This window comes from Pelodiscus sinensis, chromosome 8 (assembly GCF_052426305.1).
Source record: "Pelodiscus sinensis isolate ZL-2025 chromosome 8, ASM5242630v1, whole genome shotgun sequence".
NCBI lineage: Eukaryota > Metazoa > Chordata > Testudines > Trionychidae > Pelodiscus > Pelodiscus sinensis.
Genome location: NC_143059.1, coordinates 70,722,791 through 70,742,816, shown reverse-complemented (window position 1 = coordinate 70,742,816; position 20,026 = coordinate 70,722,791). Strand labels below are relative to the sequence as shown.

The 20,026-nt window shown below is 48.6% G+C and overlaps 1 protein-coding gene across 4 annotated transcripts in view; it reads left to right on the top strand.

Moving 5' to 3' along the window:
• Window positions 1–20,026, top strand: part of NEURL1 (neuralized E3 ubiquitin protein ligase 1) — a 257,507-nt gene that overhangs the window by 204,534 nt on the left and 32,947 nt on the right. For 3 of the 4 annotated variants that reach the window (XM_075935544.2, XM_089780226.1, XM_075935545.2), the window contains one exon: window positions 330–392. The exons of the other annotated variant lie outside the window; for it this stretch is intronic. In XM_075935544.2, coding sequence (XP_075791659.1) covers window positions 330–392 — 63 coding nt within the window. The remainder of the gene's footprint in view (window positions 1–329; window positions 393–20,026) is intronic. 4 annotated transcript variants of the gene reach the window in all.

Below are 20,026 nucleotides of genomic sequence, written 5' to 3'. Positions count from 1 at the left end.
ACACAGCAGCAGGGACACCTCAGACTTGTTATTAAGGTGAGGAGAAGTAGCCAAGGTCCACATTCACACACAAGCCTGCAGAGCCACGGCTGGGGACTCAGCCCAGCCCGGGGTCAACCCTCGCCCTTTTGTGTCTGCCTGCCAAATATCCATTTTTCTCCCCTAGATTTCCGAGATCAGGAGAGACACCCATTAGCAATTGCACCCTGCTAGCAGGTACAATACCAGAACTCGGTTTCGGTGAGCCAATACAGCACCAAGGATCATTGCAGACCCTGCTGAGCCTATGATCCTATGACAGCATGAGCTCTTTCATCCTCCTTTCTCAGGTTCCACATTAGCCGTCTGTGAAGATTCGCATGGTGAAGCCGCCGTGAACTCTGTATGCACGTGTGAGTCTGGCTACAATTGTCTGTGATGTAGAAGAGCTGGACAGAAGTGACTGGGAGAGGCAGAGAAAGCTGGCAGTAGAAATGCCAATGCGAAAAGACCGCAGAGTGCTGAGAAATGAGCTCACTGACCTAGAAAATGAGCTCGGATTAAGAAATGTCAGATTTCTGGGGAGGAGAGGGGTTTCCTGAGGCCTTGGAGAGGGGGGAGGAAATAGAATCAGAAGTTACTCATGATGGCTAATCAAATGCACTGGGGAGCGTATGGCAGCACCGTGGGCCTCTAAGTCAGGTCAGTCCGAATTCTTGCTCCTAGTGCCTACTCCTCACCAGGGCCAGATTAAGGGGGGAGGGGCTAGCCGAGCAACTGCCCAGGGCTCCAACCTATGGGGGGTGCCTGATGGCAGCTGTATGGTGCACCGCACGCCTGGGGCCGCGTGGCACCCCTTAGAGCTGCCATCAGGTGCCATGGGGGGGGGCTGCACATGCGCCATGTGCCCGGGGGCGGAGCCGTGCATGCGTCGCGCGCCCGCTACCCGGGGCGCAGGAATGGCTCAAGCCGGCCCTGCTCCTCACCTCCCAGCAGTTGGTGCTTGGCGAGTGGGGGTGGGGGCCAGTGAGCTCCGTGTCCGGTGCAGTGTTGATTTTAAGGCTCCAGTGTCTTTGGTAACCTCTCTCAGCATTCACATGTGGCTAGACGCTTCCTGACTGTAAGAGCAGTGGGACAACGGAACGACTGCCGTGGGAGGTTGGGGAAAGATCCTTCGCTGGAGGTTTCACAAGGAGGCTGGAGAGCCAGGTACCTTGGCTGATTTAAACACCTCAAAGCCTGTCCCTTGCGGTCCCTCCAAACCCCAGGGTTCTGTGATTCTGTGACAGCGGGGAGCTCCTCTTTAACCCAGGTTCCACTTTAGAAGTCTTGGATGCTGCATGTGATTAATGCCACATACTCTGCACCCACTTCCAACTCAGTTGTGCACTAGGGCTTCTGGATTCTGCAGCACAGTAGTGCAATGGACGGGAGAGTTCTAGCAGCTCCAGATGAGGGGGTGTGTGTGTGTGTGTGTGTACGTAGAAGCGTTTTTAAATTAAGTAGATAGGAAAACAAGTACAATCAGTGCAGCAGCCATTGTTATTTGAGCTGATGTTAAATTCAGCTGACTGTACCCAGCCTTTACATTTGAACTTTCAGAAAGTTGCAGACTTTTGTACTGAAAATGCATCACTGCCTCAGGGAAAGCTGGAGACTTCAGCAGCTGCGGAGGAGACAGGTGGGGCCGAACCACCTACAGAGGTGCGGGCGGTAAGAAAGCGTGTAGCATATGAGCAGGATTCTAGCTTCTGTTGGAATGATCAGTGAAACGCAGCCATTGACTTTGGTGATTTCTGCTCGTTTCTGAGTAGCCGGGGTAGATGTTGCGATGCGAACGCCTGCCTGGCATGGACTGAATAGACCACGGCGATAAACCTATTCCTCTGACTCTGAGAGATGGGGTCCCTCCAGCTCAGCATGTGGGTAGTGGTCAAGTCTGTTCTGTCTTTGCCCACTGTCTCCTCTCTTGTGGCTACACAGAACTTCTGTTTCCAGGGCTGCCGTCACAGCGGCATCTTTGATCCCGAGATCGGAGCAAACCGGTTTTTATGGGTTGGACCGAGGACGGGGAAGACAGGTTGACTGTCAATTTCACTGTAGCCATAATCTCTTGGTGTTCTCTTTACTGTAAATATTGCAGACACCTTTGCTCCTGGTTCACTCTGGCAGGTGGCCCTGTGAATACATAACATCCCCCACTCTCTCAGCACCCAGAACTGAATGTTCTAAGCACCGACCCGAAGTACAGTTGGCCAGAGAACAAAATAATCGTTGGCACTCCTCTGCCCAGCCCGACTTTCTTCAGTGCAATGGACAGCCTGGCTTATGTGCACACCACCGCCACCTAGTGGATGCAATAAGAGTCTGTTGACAGCTAATCATAGGCCCTCTCTTGTCCTAAGAGCTTGTGTCTAAGTCCCCTGTCAGCTGCACGGCCACACAGGTAGCACCGCACGGGTGCTCAAGCACCTGCCTAAGGTGGGGAGGAAGGCGCCACTGCCCTCACCCCCAACCTAGCCCAGCCTGCCATAGCCGGGGGAGGGAGGGCCTGAACCCAGAGCCTTTCCCTTGGCCCAAATGCAACTGTGGCCCAGACATCCTGACCCTGGCCCCCCTGGCCATGGCCCACGTGGCTCTCCCCCGCTCCATCCCAGCCCCAGATGGAAGCTGACCAGGCCAGAGGAGGGACACCTGTCCTGCCTCCCCAGCCCCATAGCTGCCATGGCAGGGAGAGGTGCCTTTCCTTACCACCCCGGGTGTTGGGGGAGTCCTCTCTCCTTGCAGTAGCCTGGGAGCATCCTCTTTCACCCCAGACTCCTCAACCAGCCCCACCCTGTAGCCTGCACCCCTATTCAAGCCTTCCCCCTTCACATCCCTGAATCCTGCCCTCTGTCCCAGTCCTGAGCCTTCAGCCTCGGCCCCACCCCAGAACCTGCACTCTCAGCTGACCCTCACACCTCTGCACCCCAGCCCTCTGCCCAGGCCTGAGTTCCTCCGCCCACCCCCACCCCATGAATTGTGTTCTGTGCACCAACATGAAGGTGTTATGTCGCACCTCCCCTCCATGTTGCACGTCACCCCCACGTGACAAAATTCATTCCGCTCAGGGGTGGGGAAAATCGTAGGCTAGTGGAGATTATTGTTTAGATCCACTGGTAGAAGATTTTGCTTTGATCCTCACCAGTGCCAATTACCACGTCGCCAGGGTGTACAGAATAGTGACAACTGTAATGTGGCTGCAGGTTGACTACCAAGGTACGCAGAAAAAATAAAGACCAGATTGCTCCCTGCTGTGACCCTCCTTTACCAGCCCTTTGCTTGGGTAACATGTTATGTCTGATTTCGACTGTAAGCTCCTCTGGGCTGCGACCCCAGGCACAGCTTGGGTGCCTCATAACTAACCATTCTGTGCACAGGGATCTCGGCCGCCAGGCCGTAAGTACGTAGCTATGGCAACAGCTGTCTATGCTGCTTGTCGATAAGAAACCACGAAGAGCTGGTCAGGCAGCTCCCGCTGGAACTGGAACAGAGCGTGCCTGACTGGGGTGTTCTTCCTTGGGGGTACTTACCGGCTTTCGTCGTCATCCGGGGTCATGTTGTTGCCGTTCAGTGAGGTGACATGCATGGAGTGTCTGTGGCGAGCGCTCCCAGGGGCTGCGGAAGGGAAATGCATCCCGCTGCACCCTTCTCTTTGTGTCTTGGTCGGATGTGGGGACGGGAGAGTGATGACAGGCCATCTGCGTAGCCTCCGCGTTCCCCTCCGGTCCAGCGTTCTGAATTGAACCCCATGTTTGTCATCCGCTTTCCCTCCTGGCCCTGCTCTGTGTGTGGTGAGAAGGAACGGCCGTGGGACTGTTCCAGGGCTGTGTGTGTTGTGTGGAAGCTACACAACACACACAGGGAACATAGCAGGCAGCCAGGGAATTCCGCTCAGTGTCCAAATGGGATGTAATTGTCACTCGGGGGAAGAGGATTTCCCGTTTCTGTCAACCAATGGGGATGGTTTGGCAGCTGGTCTGTTCAAGCCCCGCTCTCATTCATCCTCCCAGTTTTTATAAAGGGTAGGATGGTGAGTTGCTGCACTTGGTGTTTTGCTACTGGTGGGGAACAACCCTTCTGACATCTGCCCCGCCTGTTCTGCCGGAGCAGGGTCATTCACAGCCATCTCTGCTTCTCGGCTCCCCTTTGCAAGCCCCCAAAAGCAGGGGGGTGCTCCGGGCTCTCCTCCCCCCCCCCGCATTCAGAGCAGAGTAGGGACTAAATCAACAAACAGAGGGAGGAAAGAGATAACTCTGCGTTATAGGAATACAATAGAATATTGTATAGACGACCCAGGACGACATCCCGCTAAAGAAGAAAATGAACATTTGTACTTGTTTCTAGTTGGGGAGTGTAAAAAACCCAACCCAGCCAGTTCTTCTTGGACTGAGAAGGCGAGGAAGACGTACAGCGCTTGAGTCACAAAGAAGACAAGGGAAGATGTAAGCTGAAAGGTTATGTCCTAGTGAAAATGTCCCAAAGGCAGAGCATGGCATCTCCTGGAGGAGGATGCTGATGGGAAGGAAGAATCGATGGGGGTTCAAACCACTGAAAGGTAACAAGAGCCCGTGCGGGGAGAGAGCAACGAAGAAACAGAAAATGAGCCCTGCTGAAAATGGAAGTCACAGCAAAGGAACTCAGGATTAAAACCATGGACCAATGTGGTAATGATAGCAAGCAAAGCTGGAGGCACCACCTACCGGGTTGTGGGCAGTTGGATCTTTGTGCGGTAACCAGGATTCCAGCAGGTTACTGGAGTCAGCCCTCCATCAGCAAAGCTGGGATCCGAATTAGTACGGAAAGTCAGTGTCTGTCTTTGGAGCCCTGAGCGGAGAGAAAATTTGTCTGCAAAACTGAGCTGTGGATGCGGCTGCAGATACACACACATGTAAAGCAAGCTTCAGGGGGTAGCCGAGGTAGTCTGCACAGGATAAACTTAAAAAACCACAAATGGTCTGGTAGAACTTTATAGACTAACAAACTATGTAGATGGGACCATGAGCGTTTGTGGGCGCCGCCACAGACTTGCAAGGCTCTTACTCGTGATCAGTCGAGATGAGCTCAAACTGCAGAAATCAAACCCAGGTTTTAAACATCCCACCGTCTGGATTTTTGGTTCGTCCCTGCATTAGCCTCAAGCCACCGAGCACAGCACAGACGTTTTCCTGGGTAGAGTAGCTGTGGAAGGCTACTACAGGATAAACTGGGAAACGAAAGTGTCCCCTGAGATGTGCCTATGTTTTGTCACTTCGGCCTTAAGTGCTCCACTTAGCTCTTTACAAGCTGAGAGAAGCCCCGGGAAAAATCAATCGGTCAGAGAGAGAAGATCGTGATGAGCAAAGAGGAAAATCGGTGTGGCATGCCGTTTAACGAGACACAGCCTCTCGCTTGTAGATCCCCCTCTCGGGTGCCCACAGAATTCATCACAGCTCTGAGTGAGCTCGAAAGCGTGTCTCTTGTACCAGTGGAAGCTGGCCCAGTAAAAGACATTCCCTCACTCAGCCTGTGTCTGTAATGGGGGATCAGACCTGCGCTAGTGTGCTAGAATAGCAGTGCGAGTGCTGCAGCACAGGCTGCGGATGGGCTAGCCCGCTGCGTCCAAACTGTCTGACACTCTGGGCCCGTGCCAGCACACCCCTGATGCTGGCTTTACTTGTGCTTCCTGGAGCAGTGCATGTCTGTCTGCTGGGGCTGCGAGGCACGTCCCCGCCTGCGGTGTAGACATACCCAGAGGTGCTGGGACTAGGGGAGCTGGGGTGCAGCAGCACCCCCTGGCTTGATGAGGTTTCCATTACAGGGTGTGTTCAATGGCTTTTGGCACCCCCACTACAAAAATTGTTCTGACACCACTGGACGAACGATCATTGTCTATGCCAGGGGTGGGCGCTAATTTTTGACTGGGGGCCACTTCAGAAATTTTTGAGGTGGCCCCAGGCTTCCCTGGAAGAAGTGGCGCCTCAGACAGAAGGGGCGGGGCTGGGACACTTCCATGCTTTCCCTCTCTCAGACCCTGATTGGTTTGTGGTTTGGGGAGTGTGCAAAGTCCCCCCCCCGTCCCCCCCCCCCCCCCGAGAGAACTGCCAGCTGGTTTATGTCATGTCTCCTCTTTCCAGGACAGGACGTATCGTGTAACTAACCGTTTAGAGCTAGAACACTTTAGTGTGGGAACTGTGCTGCTGCTTCCCCCACATATCCCTGTTTACTAAGGAGACTTCAGAGGTCTCTCGGCAGGTGGCTTCCTCAGAGCACCTCTGCCCTGTGCCCCAAACATTGACATAAGATCCAGTAGCGCCTGCCAATGCTGCATGCACCATCGAAGGCAGCAGCTGCTCCTCGTGACAATACCATACAGGCCAGCCTTAATCCACATGCTTCATTTACCAGAGCTGCATGGCTGAAATTGACAAATCTTTAGGCCGCTGCAGCAACGCTTTTTTTTTTTTTGTAATCAATGTACATTGGCCCAGCTCCTGTGAAGACTATTTAAAACATCAGATGCCATGGAAAGAGAACGATACGGGGAGAAAAGCAGAGCAGGGTAGCCCTGAGAAGTGAGGCGAGCAAATTCCTCTCTAAATTCTGTCTAGACTATGTCAGATGTTCTGTAGGACTGAAAGATTCACTGTGGGGGTGTGGGAAGGAGGGGTGGCCAGATAGGGGGTAGGTACTAGGCAGACCTTGGTAATACCTTCTGAGCCCTTGACCAAAGGTCCATCAAAGTGACCAATTCATAGCTGCTTAGTGGCTTCTGTGGCCATGTGCCCCTAACATCTGTCTGGATCTGTCACTGGACAGCAGCAGCAGAAAGTATGTTGGAGTGTGGGAAGTTTATTGTCAGAGACACTTCTGGGGGATAGTCCATAAAAAGGCTTCGTGCAATTTGGGTCGGTTCTGTTTTTATCCAGCCCTGTTTGTCCCATTTTCCCTTATGGACATATTGGAGAGGCTATGGAAAAGCTTTTGTCTGCTACAGGAACATTTGCAGTGAGTGTCAGTTAACACATGCATGCACCGCCAAATTCTGCTTTTTTATCTCCGTCCAAATCCCACGGACTCACAAGGTTATACCAAAATAACTGACAGCAGAATGTGACCTAGTATCCTCCTTAGGCCGCCTTCGTGTGTGTGTGGTGTACATATCTATGGTATACAGTTTTAGAAATGCCTGTCCTTTCTCCTTTCCTTTCATCTCTTTAGGCCAGCCAGCTCCTGTACCTGTGTAAATCTGGAATAGCTCCATAGAAGCACTTGCTAAATATTTAACTAATTAACTTTCACTACAAGCTCCTCCGTGAAGTGGGTTTTATTATCCAGGTGAGGCAAGTGAGACACATAGAAACTGAGTTGATCTCCTCAACCAGTTCTGGACCCAGGAGTAGATCCTAAGTCACTTGACTTCCCTGTCTCAGTATTAGTCACCAGGCAATATTCTCTGTGGTCTCTGAGCATTTAGGAAGTCACAAATGGGCTGCTAATGGCCACAGTTCAGCATGTTCTTAACTACTTTTCCGAAGCCCATCCTTGTTCAGGACACTAGTTAAAGCACATGCTTAATGTTAAGTGCATGTTTGAGTCCCATTGACTTCAGCGGGACCAAAGTAGGTACTTGAGTTCCATTTTTAAACTTGGACGCCTTCCCACATAGGGCCAAACTCTGTGGGACTGAAAACACATGCCTTGCTCAGAGCATTGGCTATGGTTGCAAAATAAACTAAATTCAAATTAGAAAATTAGCGTGGAAACTTGGAGTGTCTTGTTCAAAACATTACTGTCATGCTTCCCCCACATATCCCTGTTTACTAAGGGGAACAGTGACTGCTTTAAACACCACGTGGCCATGCTTGTTGTTTGTGCTGATTTGTACTTGCAGATCAATTGGAAATACTTACACATGGTATACAGAATCATGTGTGTGCATGAATAAGATGGTTCAGGGTACTTTATTACACAAAGTGTGTCCCAGAAACTACCTTTAATCAGTAGACATTCACTCTCTGTCCTTTGGATTCCTTTATTATTTAAGCGTGAATGTATTTCCTTTCACCAGTTAGACTCTGCTGAAAAAAAATGCAGTTGATCAATCCAGTTACCGCGCGAGATAGACATTTCTAATTGTGCTGGGTCTAACTTGCACTATTATGTTCAGTGTTCTGCATTTCTTCGTTTTGGACTCTCCCTCTTGTATTCTGGAGGTGCATGAATCTGGTTTCTGTTCCCTCTTTCAGGATCTGGTTCCCATTTTCTGGGTTTTTTTTTTTGCTTTGCTGCAGCATTTTCATTTGTTTTGATGGAACATTTGCAGCCTTCTGATGACAAATCTGCATTTTTCATAGCATTCTCATTAAGCAAAGAAAATGAAACAGATTAGTATGCACAGAAGTGTGTGTTCTGGATAAATCTCAAAGGGGTGCCTACTCACACTCACAGGAAAACAAACATTTTGTGCCTAAGCAAAATTGTGTTGGAGTAAGTCCGCAGCTCCTGTGGGAGAAGGCATAATTAGGTGCTAGGATGGCAGAAAATCCCATCACGGTTGAACGATAAATTAAACACAGTGCTTTCTGAACAGCTAACTGGTGAGAATAGCTAATGGCGCTTTCCCTCTTCTTTCCCACCTCCGCCATCTTTTCAAACTGGAACATGTTGGCCCATAAGTCTGAAGGGTCGCTGTATTAGTCTGTAACTTTAAAGAACAGCGAGTAGTCCTGTGGCACCTTAGAGACTAACAATGATATATACATAGCATCATGAGCTTTTGTGGGCAAAACCCACTTCCTCAGATGAGAAGACCCACTCATCTGAGGAAGTGGGTTTTGCCCACCAAAGCTCATGATACTATGTATATACCTTTGTTTGTCTCTAAGGTGCTACAGGACAACATGCTGGCCCAATAATTTTGGTGTTTGGATCTAACTTCCAGTCCTGTGTTGTGTTGGGTAAATTCAGGTTATACGTACCTAGTTTAAATGTAAAACAGACCCCATCCCCTCAGGGTGCTGAGCACTGTGCACTCTGACTCAGGAGCAGCAGACGCTCCCTAAAAGTGTGGGGGGAGCCTCACTGGTGCCCAAATTGTGGCCCTACCCCTCACACTGCCTCTTCTCCCCAAGGGCCCATTCTTGAGCTACCTCTTTTCCTAAAGTCCCTCTCCCGTGCCACCCATTCCCCCCGAGGCCCTACTCCTGCAATGTCTCTTCCCTCCAAAACCCCACCGCTCCCTCGCCTCCAACCCACACTTCCCCATTGCTCACCCTTACAGCTGGTAAAAAGTGGGAGGGCATTGCCCCACACCTCCCTGTTCCAGTGCCTCCGGTCTGTCTGACTTGAGTGGGAGCTGAGGATACTCAACACTTCCAGACCACATCATATTTTGGCGCGGGTTCATTTGCAGCCTAGTTTTAAGCTCTTGTGTGGATTTGTTGCAATACCAATTACACTGACAATGCCTGTAGGGAAACGGCTTCTCCGCTGACATTCTCTTTCTCTGACACATCTTGAACTTTGACTTTGGCCGGCTCAGTTACAGTAGAAATTCTCTCTGATGCATGAGACCATAATGGAGAGACACAGTGAGTCTCTCCAAAATGCTAATTTGGATCTTGCTGGTCAGAAGGGGAACCAATTCAGTCCTTTGAGTCACGCATCTGTTACTTGCTTGACGACGACGACTGTCGGTCATGAAATATGTGTAACTGGCGACACAGCAGATATCTACCTGAGATCTCACTTCCAGGATGCTCCGCCTTCTTTGAAAGACAGTGGAACCTCACTGCTCTGGAATCTCGGAGTTACTGACTGAGCACGCAACCGCACACCTCATCTGGAACTGGAAGTACGCAATGAGGCAGCAGCACAGACCGAACAATAAAATAAAGACCAAGGAGAGTACAGTGCTGTGTTAATCGGAAACTACCAAAGAAACAAAGGGAAAGATTTAAAAAAATGTGGCAAAGGAAACTGTTTCTGTGTTTGTTTCATTTTGAATTAAGAGGGTAAAAGTAGCAGTTTTCTTCTGCTTAGGAAAGTTTCAAAGCTGTACTAAGTCAGTGTTCAGTGGTAGAACAACCACAATGTTTTGTTCAGAATTATGGACATTTCTGAGGCGATTGTAATGCTGAGGTTCGATTGTATGTCTTAGCTGCTAGTTCAGGGCCAGCCAATGGCGTGTCTGTAACAGCGTCTCAGAGCATGTAAAAGCCTATCGTGAGTTCCTTTGGCTTCCAGATGAAATGAATCAGACAGAAAAAGCCAAATGTAATTAATAACTTGTGCACAAGCCCCATAAAAGCACCCTGCAAATGTGTTTACCCTCCACTAAGTACACAATGATGTCAGCTTGGTATCACCACGATTTACGAGTTCAAAACGCGTGAGCGAAGGATTGCATTTGGCTTTTGGAGCCCTCTAAATGGCAGAACGTGACACACGGCAAGGTGAAAAGGGGAGCCCAGAAATCCCATCTCCCCAAAGGTCAAATGCAAACCTGAACCCAGCCGGTATTCTAGTAGGTGACAGTCTTAACCTGCAGTGTGACTCCTCGGCTGGATGTCGTGGTTAATTTAACCTCCTGCCATAAATATGCAAGCTGAGGTGCTGAGCAGAATGAGATCAGGGCACCCACTTTGGAAGGCATCTATAGAGGTCGGGATAGGGGAGGAACAGAAGCAGGGGGCCGAGTGGGGAAGTGAGCCCTGTGCTGTGTTTGTGATGTTCCTTTGCAGTTTTTTAGTCTAAGCTCTCCCAGTCTCTGCTCCTCAGGAGTTGTTAGTGCTGGTTGGATTTATAGGCAGGTGTGCTCTGGAAATGACACACTGGATACGCGAGTGGAGACATGGGAGGATTGGATCAAGCAGGCTCATGGGCATGCCCAAGGAGGTGAGGGAGCAAGACCAGGTACAGGCCCCTACCAATCAGCAGTGGCACAGAAATCCAATAGGGCCCGGGAAGGGAGAGCGAACTCCTCTAACCCCAGGGCAGCAGAGGAAGGGAGAGCCAATTTCAGCACTGGGGAGGGAGGGAGAGGCAGCTCCTGCAGCCATTGCTGGGGAAGAGGGGAGGAGGTAGCCCCCTAGCCATGGGGGGGGGGAGAGGGAGCACAGAAAGTGCCCCTCCAAAAGCAGCTAAATTTGTATTCCCGTTCATCTCGCTGGGCAGGCTCTCCCTACCGCCAGGGCCCGCCTGTGGAGGAGGGCGTGGGTTTGTGGCTGGGGGAGGGCCACCGAGGGGCTGGCGAGCTGCGCAGCGTGTGGAGAGCCACGCCAGGAAGACGGGGGAGCAAAGGAGTGAGAGCAGGGAAGAAGGCTCTTGTGGTTCAGGCGTGGGGCGGAGGCGTGGGAACTGTGGCTTCAATTCACGGCTGTGCAAGAGGCTTCACGGGGTCTCTCCATTCTGTCTGCAGCATTGCCAGCACGAAGGGATCAAAACCCTGAACTGGGACCCCTCCCATCCCCCGTGACTTTTGTAAAGGCTGGTCTTGTGGGCTTAGGTCAGTCTCTCGGTTTTTTTAACCGCCCCTGCCCAGCGTATGCATGTGACAGGTGCTATAGCCCACTCTCCCCTGTACTGGCTAAGGCCAGGGTGGGCAAATACAGACTGCAGGCCACATGCAGCCCGGCAGACTTTTTTATCTGGCTCTCGAGCTCCCTCTGGGAGCCGGGATCAGGAGCTCCCCAGCCCCTGACTCACAGTTCCACCATCGTCCGACGCACAGAGCTGCACTGTCCTGGCACGGCTTTCCTACGCTGCTTCTGAGATCGGCACCTCCCTGCTGACCCCTACGTGGCACCTCCCCACCTCCCCTACGTGGCAGTGTGCCCAAGCCCTCCCTGGTCTCTTGCAGCCCCATCCTCAAGACATCCCAGTGAGGGTATGTCTGCCCACGCTGATGCCTGGTTTGTCTGCCTCGTTGTCACTGCTGGCAGGGCGCCTGGGAGTCCGTGGTACCACCCCTGTAGGACCCCTTCATGCCCCACCTCATAGAGCCTCCCTCCCCCACCTTGGTAACATCCCTTATAAGACCCCCACCATGTCACACCCCAGGAGTCCGCCTATAGTCCCCGCCATACAATTTCCATATCCAGCTGCAGCCCGCAGGCCAGAAAATTTGCCCACCCCCAGGATAAGGTGATCAGCCTGTCTCCCGCCCAGCAGCTAATCCTGTTCTCTAGCCCCATCCACAGCCCCCCAGAGCTGCCCGTCTGCTGGCAGCCCTGCTGATCAACTGCTCCCCCCTCCTTCCTTCCTGCCTCCCACCCACTGTGATCAGCTGCCTCTGTCAGGAGGAGGAGGGGTGGAACTGGGCAGGAGCAGGAAGGGCGGGGAGAAGGGGTCATAAGGCAGTGGGGCCTAGGGCGGAGCAGGAGGCTGAGCATCCCAGGGCCCAGAGGAAGCCAGCTCCTGTGCTCCCATCGGTTTTGTCTCCTCCCAACCCCCTCAGTTCAGCCCCTCCCATCCAGTCCTTCATCTTCCATCATAACCACCCCCATCAGTTCAGCCCCCCCTACTGCATGAGCCCCCCTCACCCTCAGCTCACCCTCCCAGCACTCCCCTCCTCAGCTCAGAGCCCACCTCCTCAGTCCCACCCCCTCCCTTCACACCCCTGCAGGCCCTGCCTCATCTCTGCTCCAGGCCTGGGGGGGGGGGGGGGGTTTGCACTGGGGTCCCCTCTCCCACCTCCCTGGCTGGCACAGGGGACTGACCAGGGGAGCCCCAGCGGGAGCCTGCCCCAGGGCCCATGGGGAAGTTAGAAGGGGTTATTTAAAATGGCACATTAAGAGTTAGAATCATAAACAGCACGACTACAGCTAGGAGCCTTTGGCGTTTGTGTCTCCTTTCTCTGGTGCAGTAGGAAGGGATGGCGGGTGAGAGATTAGGCCAGGCCGTTTGACTTTTCTGTCTGTTCCGAGGGGGGAGGGAATTGAGGCCAGTTGAGTTTCTGTGTATATAGCAGAGAAAGTTTTAAGTGTGAGTCACTCCTGTGCGGGATTCTGTTCAATTGCCTCCCACATCTACAATAATGCTTCCAAAGTGGCTCCTTTGTATGAATTGAGAAGATGCATTCCGGCGCCTGACTGTTTATGAGAAGTAAACTGTGCGGAGTGCCCCTAGGTCTTATAATGTCAAGATTTAAAGGTAAAAGAAAAATAAAAACAAAGCTAAGCAACACGAGAGTCTAACCATGGGCTAGGTTTCCACAGGGTCATGATGTTAGTGCAGAAAGGCAGTTGTCTGCTCTTCAGACCTCACACAGAGAATACAAGTTTTCTGAAAGCAAATAAGTTTATTTTTTTTAGAAAGTGTGTCTATTTTGGTACATTGCCAAAAAGTAAACGCACTCCTAACATTCTTTGTGAGCTTGGCTTTGTTTCTTGACTACTACAAGCAGTCTTCCTTTCATTTCTCTTTTGTTTGCCTTTTGAATTTTCCACTTAGGTTTATTTTCAATAAGGGTGAGTTTGTTTTTCATTTTCTTGACTTTCTCAAGTAGAATAAAAAAGTTACAAGAAACATCATAAAACTAGAGATGGGCCTGAACAAACATCCTATAACTCTAGGAAAATATGAACCTCTATCCTGACTTTGGGGATACAATGGGCAAATGAAAATGCTGAATAAACATTTGTTTTGGGTTGAACAAAAATATATTTTCATAGTATTTACCTTTTAAAAACACAAAGTAGAAGTCAAAAGAAAAATAATTTAAAATAAAATCAAACCACTTCATTTCGAAAACGTTAAAATAATTTTTTACTCTTTTTTTAAAAAATTGGCTGAAACAACTAGCAAATTCAAAATGAATTTGCAACATTTTTTAGTGTATCCAAACATGCATCTTCCGGCAAAAAAAAAAGTTTCAGATGAAAAATTTTGCCCAATATATAATTAATTTGCATGTACACAGTGTCTTCTATCATCTGTCCCCTCAAAGTACAAATTGAGTTATAAACTGTGCATGCAGTTATTACGCCTACCGCTGAAATGCAGCCACCGGTGGGCTGAAATGTGGCAACTATGTATCTGACAGCATGTGCTACACAACTACACTGCACTGCATAATTAATTTAGGACAGGAAGCGAAGAGCAGGCAGAGGTCTGAGTTGGAAATTGTAGTTAGAAAGCTGGGTTTAACATCCTACTCTGAGCAGGCATGTAGGGTTTTGATTGACGGCAAGTGACCTGTTACATGTTTATTTTCTCATCCAAAAGACGGGTTGCTTTTTTTCTTTGTCAAACCGATTCAGCGCCTCTCTAACCGCCATATTGCTTTGCAGCTTGGCACATCTGCTTTATATTTCAGACACTTCCCCTCCATTTTGAAAGTGTTGCCAAATAGTGTCTCAGCCACACAATTCCTTTTAAAGATGATGGAGGATGGAGTGACCCATTTTAAGTGTTGGAATCATGCCCATTTCTTCAGGGGCTTGAGAAGGCATCTGTGGTTGGTTTTCTTGACTGTAAGAGGAGTCCAGACGTAATGGCACATGCAGAATTGTAAAACCGCTTTCGTGGAGGCTTATTTTGAAAAGGGCATACGGCATGTCAATCAATACAGATGGCATACTCAGGACTTGCTGTTTTGGGGTTCTGCAGTTCTCAGGGTTTTACTTTAAAAGCTCCACAAGGAGATATAATGTTCAGTAAAAATGTTAGTAAGACAAAATTGCCTAATGAATGGGGAGGGAGAGAAGAAGTTGATGGGAGGAGGAAGAGCAAGAAGAACAGAAAGAATGAAGAGGAGATCAAGAGGAAATTTTTGATCACCCCACCCCTCTCTTTACTTCTGTTTCTTTCAGTGAATTAGGCTGATTCAAGTGAGTTCAGAATTAATCCCTTTTATTTAATTAACAGAAAAACAGTAATGATGTCCGATATAATTAAATTCCTCCTTTGTTACCTTGTAATCCCCACACTCCTGTTTCCTGTTAAGCATTCCTGTTTATGAGTCAATGTATTCTTTTATCAAAGGCCATGGCTCTGATTCCCAGTGTTTTAGAGAACCATAGAATTATAGCACTGGAAGGGACCTCAAGAGGTCATCTAATCCAGTCCCCTGCCCTCACGGCAGGAACAAGAATCATCTAGACCATCCCTGATGTTTGTCTAACTTGCTCTAGTGATGGAGATTCCACAATCTCCCAAGCCAACTTATCCCACCCTGACACTTAGGACATTTTTTTAATGTCCAACCTAAACCTCCCTTATTGATATTTAAGCCCATTGCTTCTTGTCCTATCCTCAGAGGTTAAGGAACATTATTATTCTCCCTCCTCATGAGAACCTTTTAAGTATTTGAAAAGTCCCCTCTTCTCTTTTCTAAACTAAACAAATCCCATTCTTTCAATCTTCCGCAACAGGTTATGTGGACATGTAATCATTTATCTGGACTTTTCCCTCTTCATCCACATCTTTCCTGAAATGCGGTGCCCAGAACTGGACACAATATTCCAACTAAGGCCTAATGAGCAGAGAGTAGAGAAGCATTATTTCTCATTTCTTACAACACTCCTGTTAATACATCTCAGGATGATGTTTGCTTTTTTTTGCAATAGTGTCACACTGTTGACTCATATTTAGCTTGTGATCCACTATGACTCCCAGATCCGTTTCCACAGTACTCCTTCCAAAGTTGTCATTTTCTATTATGTATATGTGCAACTGATTATTCCTTCCTAAGTGGAGTACTCTGCATTTGTCCTTATTGAATTGCATCCTATCTACCTCAGACCATTTCTCCAGTTTAAGATAATTTTGAATTATGGCCCTATCCTCCAAAACACTTGACACACCTCCCAGCTTCATATCATCAGCAAATTTTATGAGTGTTCTATGATTCTATGCCATTATCTAAATCATTGATGAAGATATTGAACAGAACCAGACCCAGAACCGATCCTGCAAAACCCCATTTCTTATGCCCTTCCAGCATGACTGTGAACTGTTGATAGCTACTCTCTGGGAACAGTTATCCAACCCATTATGCGCCACCTAGGTAGTAATTCCACAGTTTGTTAATGAGAAGGTCGTGCAAGATTGTATCAAAGGCCTCACTAAAATCTAGATATACCACATCTACTGCTTCTCCCTTATCCATAAGGTTTGTTGCCCTGTCAAAGAAAGCGATCAGGTTGGCTTGACATGATTTGTTCCTAACAAATCCATCCTTTTACTTATCATCTTATTATCATTTAAATGTTTGCAAATGGATTCTGTAGTCGTATAACGGTGCCGGTAATTACGGAAGTTAACATGACTGCTCTGTAATTCCTGTTTGCTATTGAGCTGCTTCCCTCCTTGGGTTGTTCTTATTTCCCTTTTTACAGATGAGCATCATGTTTGCCCTTTTCCAGTCTTCTGGAATCTCTCCTGTCTATAGATGCACATACATGAGGCATCTTTAAGAAGTTAACATTTGCCAGCAGTCAGCATGCAAGGGTCGCTGTGGTACCACATTCGCCCTGTTCCTTTGAAGAGGGATGTTTGGTGGCAGATAAGGAATGATTGGTGGTGGAAGATGGGCTCAAAGAGCATTCTTTGGGGGATCATGGTGGCTCAGGGGGCCTCTTCCAGGCCACAGCCGACAGCATGAAAAAATCAGGAGCTGGCAGAGCACTGGGGAGGAGGAGGAGGTGCAGATGGAAACCAAGGCAGGGATGTAGGCAGTTCAGAGCCTGGAGTGAGGGTTCTAATAACCCTTCCACTTCCCCCAGCCAACTCCTTGGTTTGAAGTTTTATTAAATTAAGCTAGCAGCTACCAGAACCCTGGGGATTTTTCTTTCAAACCATCTGAATTGGAAGCAGGAATTCTTTGAAGCCCCTTGCCTAGGGAGGCTATCACATGCTAAACAGTTAGCGTTTTGTATGAGGCTGTAGTGTCTGAAACCCTTAAAGGGGAAAAACTTGCAGCAGAGAAGCGAAAACAATCTAAAAACTTCATCTTGCCTATGTCCCCTGCTCCCTTATCAGACACATAATTTACCTTTATCCCCTAGAAAAGAAAAAAAAAGAGATTTGTATGACCCACAAATTTTGGAACACACAGGCACACGCACACACAAAGACACAAACTTGGAATGCCCCAGATTCTGTGCTCGGGATAAAAAGAGCAGATAGTGGAAAACCCTTTCCATTTAGAGCACTGCAATCGTTTCCTACAGTTGCAACAACATTGATACCTGGTAGGGATGTAGATGAGAAATCACTTGTCTTCATCCTCATAGCTCAGACTGTTTCAGAAGGGGGTGACACAGTTACTGACATAAGAAGGCAAATGCTGAATTCCTTGCTTATATTTTCACCTCAGTCCTTGCCCAGGCAAAATTCCCAAGGATTCCTGAATAATATTGCACAGTTGGCAGAACTCTTTGGGATTCTTTAGGGGCAAGAGTTAGACAGTACCTTCAGAAAGGAGAAATTGCACACTGGGACAAAAAACAGGACTATGTAGCACTTTAAAGATTAACAAGATGGTTTATTAGGTGATGAGCTTTCATGGGCCAGACCCACTTCCTCAGATCAAATTGTGGAAGAAAATAGGCATGACCATATACCAAAGGGATACAATCAATAAAAGGAAACACATATAAAAAGGACAAATTAAATTTCAGAACAGAGGGAGGATGGGGGGAGGTATATGTCTGTGAGCTAATGATATTAGAGGTGATAATTGGGGAAGCTATCTTTGTAATGGGTAAGATAATTAGCATCTTTGTTAAGACCCCGGCGTAAAGTGTCAAATTTAAGCATGAATGACAGTTCAGAGGTTTTTCTTTCAAGTCTGGTGTTAAAATGCCTTTGAAGCAGTATGCAGGTAATCAAGTCGTTGAGATAATGCCCTTTCTGGTTGAAATGGCAAGAAACTGCATACTGCTTCAAAGGCATTTTAATACCAGACTTGAAAGAGAAACCTCTGAACTGTCATTCATGCTTAAATTTGACACGTTACGCCGGAGGGGGGGAGGACGACGCTAATTATCTTACCCATTACAAAGAAAGCTTGCCCAATTATCACCTCTAATATCATTAGTTCACAGACATTTACCTCCCCCTCCATCCCCTCTCTGAAATTTGATTTGTCCTTTTTATGTGTGTTCACTTTTTTTGATTGTATCCCTTTGGTGTATATGGTCATGCCTATTTTCTTCCACAATTTGATCTGAGGAAGTGAATCTGGCCCACGAAAGCTCATCACCTAATAAACCATCTTGTTAGTCTTTAAAGTGCTACATAGTCCTGTTTTTTGTTTCAGCTAGACTTGACTAACACAGCTACATCTCTATTACTATTCTACGTGACTGGGACAATATACTGAGGTGAGAACTACTGGTGCCTTTGCCTCATGGTCCAGAATTTCACCATCTGGACTATTTGAATTTTATTCTCTCACACATACACACAGACAACATTTTTAAAACTAGCAACATTCACACCGGAGGTTGGCTTTAGCAAAAAAACAAAGCTGGATCAAGGACTGGCCTGTTTTCAGCAGCTTGTTCTGTGCTACCAGAGTGATAGGGAACTGCACTGATACAAGAAAACAATTCCACCTTGGGATTCTGCTGAAGACAGAACCCCATTTTTTCATAACTCTCTGGAGCACGTGTCTTGTTCTGCAGAAGGGGTGTTCCATGCTTCATGTCCTCAGCCTACCTACATTCATGCAGGATGCTTTTCAGTATTTCAATTTCTGTATAACAGGGTTTTTAAAAAAGATTCCGCTGCTTCATTTTTTTATCTATCCAAATCACATCAATAGGATCAGGCTGGCAACCCTAAAAGATCCACCCTTCTAGAAGCTCACAAATCTCGTCTCTGTATCAATAATACGTAACTCTTTTATGAATCTTCCATCTGTCAGTCTTTACAAACATGCATGAATTAAGCCTCAAAAGCCACCTGGTGAGGCTGAGAAATGTTATTGCCATTATATGGATGGGCCACATCTGTGGGGAAACCAAGCCACTCTGTGGTTGAAACTGCTTGCCCTGAAACAATGTACGTGAGTCCCAGTTCGGCATAGAATGCAGATCTGTTCATTCTGTCCAGTGTGGCAGCCACAAGACAGTTTTTCTCCCTAAACCTCCATTCAGTTTTTTTTGTCCAGCAGCTGAAGGGAAACATCAAGCAACCTTGCGGAAAATACGCGTTTTGAAACCTTGCTGCAAGCTACTCACACATCACAGTTGTCAACTAGGCTGCACATGTGTGGTTAAGGGGAATGAAATTTAGAGGACCTTCTGTTTCTGTGCACAAAGGTCTCTACCAGTTCACATCCGCATCAGCTGCTACCGTTCATTTTTTCTCCTTCGTGGATTTCCAGCCCGGCAGAGGGACAGAAGTCTCATTCTATCCAGCGGGGCCAGTGGTGACATATACATTAACCTGTATATTGGAAAGCATGAGTGGGAGAAGCAGTGGACATGGTAGACCTAGACTTTAGTAAAGCCTTTGATACAGTCTCACATGACCGCCTGTGAGGGGGTTCGCACTCACCACCGTATCCCCCTGCCGTCTGTCTTCCGGAATTGGCTCCCTTGGCAGGTAGGGTGCCTTCTCTGGGGTGGTGTCTCCCCTCTTTACTCCCGGCTGCGGCATCCTCTTCGCCACACTGCCTTCCGGCAGTGCCCAAGTCTGTCTCTGAGCCCCCCTTCCGGGGGTTGATGTTCCTTCATCAGGCCTTCTTTCAAGCCCTGCGGTCTGAGGATTTTCTGGCCAGAGCTCCCCTAGCCCTGCCTGGCCTCCCCCAGCCCTGCCCTAGCTCCAGGGAGCCTCCTCCTCCCTCAGCAGCCAGGTTCTCACTGCTTCCTCCCACAGCAGCAGCCCATTCTCTATTATAGCGCCCAGCTGGGCCCTAATGGGCTAGTACAGCCTCAGCTGGGCTAAATTCCCCGGCCCTGGTTCAGGCCGGGGTCTGCCCTTAAAGGGCCAGTGCAGGGCGAGCGCCCTGTCACACCGCCTTATCTATAAACTAGGGAAATACAGCCTAGATGGGGCTACCATAAGGTGGGTG